This window comes from Lathamus discolor, chromosome 4 (assembly GCF_037157495.1).
Source record: "Lathamus discolor isolate bLatDis1 chromosome 4, bLatDis1.hap1, whole genome shotgun sequence".
NCBI classification, from domain to species: domain Eukaryota; kingdom Metazoa; phylum Chordata; class Aves; order Psittaciformes; family Psittacidae; genus Lathamus; species Lathamus discolor.
Genome location: NC_088887.1, coordinates 74,728,344 through 74,734,721, shown reverse-complemented (window position 1 = coordinate 74,734,721; position 6,378 = coordinate 74,728,344). Strand labels below are relative to the sequence as shown.

General features: G+C 60.1%; 1 protein-coding gene across 1 annotated transcript; it reads right to left on the bottom strand.

Moving 5' to 3' along the window:
- Positions 1-2,849: 2,849 nt before the first annotated feature.
- On the bottom strand, positions 2,850-4,020 carry SOX21 (SRY-box transcription factor 21). The gene has a single exon (XM_065675793.1). It carries the CDS (start codon positions 3,693-3,695, stop codon positions 2,850-2,852), a length of 846 nt encoding a protein of 281 aa, XP_065531865.1. The 5' UTR covers positions 3,696-4,020.
- Between the last annotated feature and the right edge of the window lie 2,358 nt (positions 4,021-6,378).

Below are 6,378 nucleotides of genomic sequence, written 5' to 3'. Positions count from 1 at the left end.
ATGTTCCCTTCTTCCCCTGGTTGCTTTTCCAGGCCTGCTTACCTCCAGAAAGGGAGAGGGAAAAAGAAAATAGGTTAAAAAAATACACAATCCCCACCCCCCATCCAGGTCTCTGGGATAGAGCTGGAAGGAGCAGGGAGGTCACTAAGATTTAGGGCTGGGGTGACTTCCAGGGAAGCGGCAGGAAGTTCCTTGTTGAGAAGTGATGGGCTGCTACAAAAGGGAATGGCGGAGTCCTGAAAGGATTTAATTAACCGTGTCAGGGATAATTACCCCTGGACAGTCCAAATTAGTTTTGCATAATCGCTCAGAACCATATGAATTAACTTATAATATTGCAAAGTGCTGGGAGAATAACAAAAGCAGGATCATTTTAATTAGTGAATCAGGGTCAAACGAACAGGCTGTTGCGCAAATCTCCCAAACTTTCCACTTTTTGAGCTTAATTCCAAGGGACAAGGCTGGTTTGGAAGGCATTTACTCAAGGAGCTATTGGTATTGTCAGAATTAAGAGCGCAACCAGCCACTCCGGAGGAAAAAATATGTATGTACACACACTTCATACATACATATAGTTCATATATATGCACGCAGATACATAAACCGAGCCGGGGTTCGCCACCTCAGCGAGGTGACGGTTTATTGCCTTGGAGACATTCACGTCGTGAGATGCTGGCAATTCACTTGCTACAAGGACGTCTCCTCCCGCTCCCGTTTCCCTGCTGCCTGCGCGCTCCCGGGCAGGGCTTGGCTGGATTTACATTTGAAAACACCATTTTCGGGCACTAAAAAGAGGAAAGCCGTTTAGAGGCGACAACAACAATAAAAGAGAAGGTGTTAGGTTTTAACTAGCGATCACTGGGACTCTCCCCCTCCTCCCCTCCCCCGCGGAAAAAGAAACCCAACAGGAGTATTGCTGAGATAGGTGAACAAATTACACAGGTTGAAGTGGCGAGGCTCTCAGGCTAAGCAGATAGAGTGGTCAGGCAACTTTCCACTCTGAAAACGTTACTGGAAACCGATGAAATGCTCTGAACGGTCTCAGTGTATTCAGTGAACCCTGTTCTGCTGGCCCATGAATGCCCTTTTTTTTAGATAATACGACAACTTGGGCGTTTTTTGTTTTTTTTTTTAATCTTTCCTATTCACGATTAAAAATGTGATAAATCAGGTTTTTGGCTCTGAATAACAAAGGCTTGATTTAGATTTCCTAGTAAATCTATTCAAAAGTGAAACAAAGACAGCCTTTAGAGGATACCTTACACCTCACCTGGACCAGGCACATAAGGGCAATTCAGATAAAAATCTTGTTAGTAATTCAACAAGAAATAGAGGATTTTCTCTTTTCCCTGCTTCAGGCTTTATTTAAACTCTTTGTTCAAAAATGAACAGAGTGGTAGTCGGAATCTAATTTACAGATATAGTTTAGACGTCTAACTTTAAATTAGAAGATCACACAAGAAAACCATTTACACGTAAATGTTAAAACAAATACTTAATCTTTTTTTTCCTTTTTTTTTTTACTTTATATTACATAAAGCCAAAAAGAAACTAAATACATGTTAGCCAGCTTCATTCACAAACATTAGTCAAAATATACACATTACAAAAGTAAACAAACAAACAAAAAAACTCCAAACTGATGAAGGATTTCCTTTTTTTTTTTTTCTCTAAAAATTGTTTTTTTCCTTTAATCGCCATTTGCAATTGAATTGCAGTCGCTCTAAAATAAGCTAAACAGGTAGGGTACTCCAAAACACATGTGAAACACTTCATGTCGGCGGGGGTGACTGCTTTTTCTTTTAAATGAGAATACTCTTCTGTCAAAGCAAAGCTCTGTTTCAGTTCAGCTAAATAATAAATAGATAATTATCACTCAGACAAAAAAGTCTGATTTAACCTTAGATAATATTGCGGTCCCCGAGCGGTCCCGCAATATTTTTAATCCCTTTGAAAGGCATTCTTTCTTTTTTTTTTTTCTTTTTCTTTTCTTTTTTTTTTTTTTTTTTTTAGGTTAAAACTGAATCGACCATGGGTGAAGGAAGAAGTAACAGAGTTTTCAATCCGAGACCTAACGTTTCCACAGAGATATACAAATTTACAGTCTGAGGGTGAGACTTAATGAGTGGAGGGGAGGAGGAGGGGACACGGACACACACGGGGACCGAAAGTCACGCGTCTTTCCTCGCGTGGAAATCACGACCCGCGCCTGCCAGCGTCCCGCGGCAGCGGAACCTACGCGGGGCAGGGCGCGGAGGGGACGAGCAGCACCCGGCTCCGCCGACGCCTTTGCGTGGGTCCTGCGAGCCAGGCACGCAGCAGCTCCTCCTTTACCGGGGCCGCACCTCGCCCGGCCTTGCTGCGTGCGGCCCTCCCACCCCCCCGGTGTCATGTCTCCCGCTTATCGGCAGCGGGACTTTCCCAAGCCAAGCTCCGCGCCGGGCGTGGGGAGCGGAAGAAGGGGAAACGCACGGCCGGAGAGGAGCAGTCGGGGGCGACGGAGCTCCCAGTGTCTGTCCCAAATAAGCACTTTCGGGGCTGGCTGGCAGGGCGGGACGCTTGTTTTCTTTTTTGTTTTTCCTCTCCCCTTTTTCTTTTCCCTTTTCCTTTCTTTTTCCTCTTTTTCGGCTCTGCTATCTGCACACACCGCATGCAAACACACACAAGCTCGACGCGGGGCGGCGGGCAGGACGCGACCCTCGGCTGCAGGGGACGCGCAACAGGTCGGCGGTAGCCCCGGCGCTTCCCGCGGTCCCGGTGGCGGCTCGTCCCCCTCCCGGCTGCTCGTATGCACCGGTACCCATCGCCGTGGGCGCCGGGGCTCTGCGCGGGCACCCCCCTGCCGCGGGTCATAGGGCCGCGGCATAGGCTGCAGGGTAAGGGTCCAGCTGGGGCTTGCCCATGCCCGGTAGGAGGATGTAGGCCAGCGGCGGCTGCAGCCCCGGACCGGGCCAGGCGCTGCAGTTGCAGGGGATCATGTAGCCCGGGTTACCGGGCGACGGGTGCGAGTGCGTGTGCCCCCCGGCGGCGGCCGCGGCGGCCGCGGCGGCAGCAGCGGCCCCGTGGAAGGCGCCCGCCCCGCCGGCGCCGGGGTAGCCCAGCGAGGAAGCGTAGGGCAGCCCAGAGCCCGAGGAAGAGGAGGAAGAGGAGATCTCGGCCATTTTGGAGCCCAGGTCCAGCAGGGAGTAGGGGCTGCTGGCGGCGGCCGCGGCAGCAGCAGCGGCGGCGGCGGCGGCCGACTGGGGGAAGAAGACGCGAGCAGCTGCGGCGGCAGCAGCGGCTGCTGCCTTCTCGGGGTTGGCAAGCAGCGACTCGGGCACCAGCCCGCCAGCCGCGCCGCCGTGCAGCCCGCCCGCCTTCAGTCCGTGCGGGTGCTCGTGGTCCGCCACGCCGCCCAGCCCGTAGGGCACCGGGAAGGCGAACTTGTCCTTCTTGAGCAGCGTCTTGGGTTTCCGCCGGGGCCGGTACTTGTAGTCGGGGTGCTCCTTCATGTGCATGGCCCGAAGCCGCTTGGCCTCGTCGATGAAGGGCCGCTTCTCCGACTCGGTCAGCAGCTTCCACTCGGCGCCCAGGCGCTTACTGATCTCCGAGTTGTGCATCTTGGGGTTCTCCTGGGCCATCTTCCGCCGCTGCGCCCGCGACCACACCATGAAGGCGTTCATCGGTCTCTTGACGTGATCCACCGGCTTGGACATGGTGGCCCCCCGCCTCTCCGGCGAGCCGCCGTCCGCCCCGCGCCGGCGGCCGCCTCCTCCGAGCGCCTCTCCTCCTCCTCCTGCTCCTCGGTCCCGCCGCGCACCGCTCCTCCAGCAACAATCTCGGCGAGTGCCCCGGCGCGGCGGTCCCGGATCCGGCGGGTGTGCGGCGGCGGTCCCCGGCGGTCCCGCTCAGAGCGCGGGGCACTGCCGAGCGGCAACGGCTCCCCGTCAGGGCACTGCGCCGGGCGGGACGGGCGGCTCTCCCAGCCTGGGCCGCGGAGCCTCTCTCCGAGCCGCCGACCTCCAGGCCAGGGCTCTTCCTTGGCAGCGGCGTCCGGAGTCCCGAGTGGACCTCAGAGAAGTCTCGACGGCGAGGGCGGGAGCCGGCGGCAAGGGAGCGACTCGGGGGTCCTCGCTCCTCTGCGGGCGCGGTGCTCCTCGACGGTCGCCGGAACAGCAGCGAGCCCCGGACGGGGCAGCAGTCAGAGCCCGCCCTGTGCCATCGCCGTCCGCGGAGCTCGGGGGACTGCCCGCCGCGGCGTCGTGCGGTGCGGGGCCAGGCGGGACTGTGTCCGCGGCGGCTGGGTGGCTGCGGTGAGGCCCCGGGGGTGCGGGCCGCCCCGCTCACAGCCTCCCCGCTGCGGCCGCAGGGGCGCGGCGATCCGCCCGCTCCTCGCACATACTCGCCGGGCGCCGGTCGCAAGCGGCCGCCGGGCTCCGCGGCCTCCTGGCTCCCGCCGGCGGACAAACTTCGCCAAGTTTCGGGCGGGCTGCGGGGCGCTCCGCCTGCCGCGCCGCTCCCCCTTCTCCGGCAGCCGCCAGGTCTCTCTGGGTTTTCTTGGCCGGCGACTCGGAGGGGCGGCGGGGCGGGCGGGGGCGGCGGGGGGCGGAGGGAGGAGGAGGCGGCGGCAGCGAGGGGAGGAGGGGGTGTTCCTGGCCACAGCGCCGGCCGCCCCGCGCCCCGGTTATAAAGCCGGCGGTGGGGTTCGCGGCGCGCCCCCTCCTCTCGCCCCGTCGGCGCGGCGGCAGGTAACGCGCGCGCTGCACGCCCTATATGTTTGCATGCGGCCGGCCCGCGCCGCGCGGAGGGGGCGGGGCCTCCGCGCAGGTCGGGGCTTGGCCTCCGCTTGCCACGCCCGCTCCTGAGCGGCAGGGCGGGGCCGGGTGCGGCGCATGCGCATTGGGTTCCGCCCCGCCCCGCTCGCCGCTGGTGCCCCGCGCGCGGCCCGGCACCGGGAGCAGGGACGGGGTTGGAGCTCTCGGCTGCTGCCACCGGCGAGGGGTTTGGGGTCTTTCGGGTGTTCCCTGCGCTGCCCGGGCCGCCCGGCCGAGGGCCTGAGCCCGCCGCCCCGGAGAGCAGCCCGGCGGCACCGGGCGGGCGGCGGAGTGCCGCCCCGACAGGATCCCCGTGTGTGCTGCCGGCCGCTGCGCTCCCCGCAGCCCGGGCCGCCCGGCCGTGCTCCTCGCCGGCTGCCTGTCTGTCAGGGCGGACTTGCTCGCCTTGTTTGTCCCTCGGCGGCTCCGTTTTGACTTACCCCTGTGGTATGTGGAAGCACCGACTTCAATAAACCATTAACTCTTCCCGGGCTGAACTGTGCCCGGGACGGCTCCGCCGCCCTCCGGAGCAGGGATTGCCGGGGCGATGCACGGATGGAGTGGTAGCCCCTGTCCTTCCCCACCGCGTTCGCCGGTAGCCCCTTCGGCCTGAGCGCTCTGTGAAATGCCGAGCGGCTCCTCTGTAAACCGCACCTTCTCCAGCTTCGCGTTTTACGACCCGTTTATTACTACTTAAAACGTAGTTCACTCAGTCTCCAAAGCCACCTCGCCAACGTTTGACCTCCTACAATCCTTTCCCCCTCAAAAAAGAAAAGTTCCCATCAGCTGTCAAAAGCGGGGAGATCAAGATACCTACCAGCCTTCAGCTTAGCGGGGAACCGGCGCTCCGGCAGGTGGGAGCCCGACCAAGAGGGTCAGAAAAAGGGGCAGGTACCCATGCCCTGGAGGTCAGGTTCCCAGTCCACCGGGCAGGTATTTTCCTCCTGGGGACGAGCAGCCGGGATTTCCAACTGTGTAAAATCCCCCCCTTCAGTCAGGGAGCGATTACCTATTTCACTCGTTCACATGTAACATGGTTGTGTTTGACTTCTAAGAGGCGAGGACTGACCCCCTGGCTCCCCCGGCGCAGATCGGATGCCGACGTGTTCGACTTCCCCGCGCATCGTGGGTGCCAGCGGAAAAGCTCTCGGATAAATGCCGTTCAGGGAAAGGGTGAGAGCGCGGCTCCTCCGTCCCCAGCAGCCGCCATGGGCAGGGTCAGAATCAAGAACAAGGGTGTTCGGAGTGGGGGGAGAAGCAGCAGCTACTCTGTTGTCACCACCGAAGGCACCAGCGACTCCCGCAGGCGCCCGGCCCCGCTCCCACCAACGCGGGAGAGAGAGCTTATCCTCCGTGTGGGTTTGGCTGCAGAAAGGCTCTTTGCCCGCTCTCCACGCTGCTCCCCTTACGACCCCTCTCCTCCTGCCCCCCCGGTGCGAGGGCAAGGTAAGGTGTAGAGGGGACCGCGACGTCCCTGTGTCGCGACAGAACAGCGTGAAGCGCTCAAGTCGGGCACATGGGTAAGCCGCCCGCTGGCAGTGTCCGCACAGATGGATGAATACCCCCAGCACGGACCCTCTGCCCC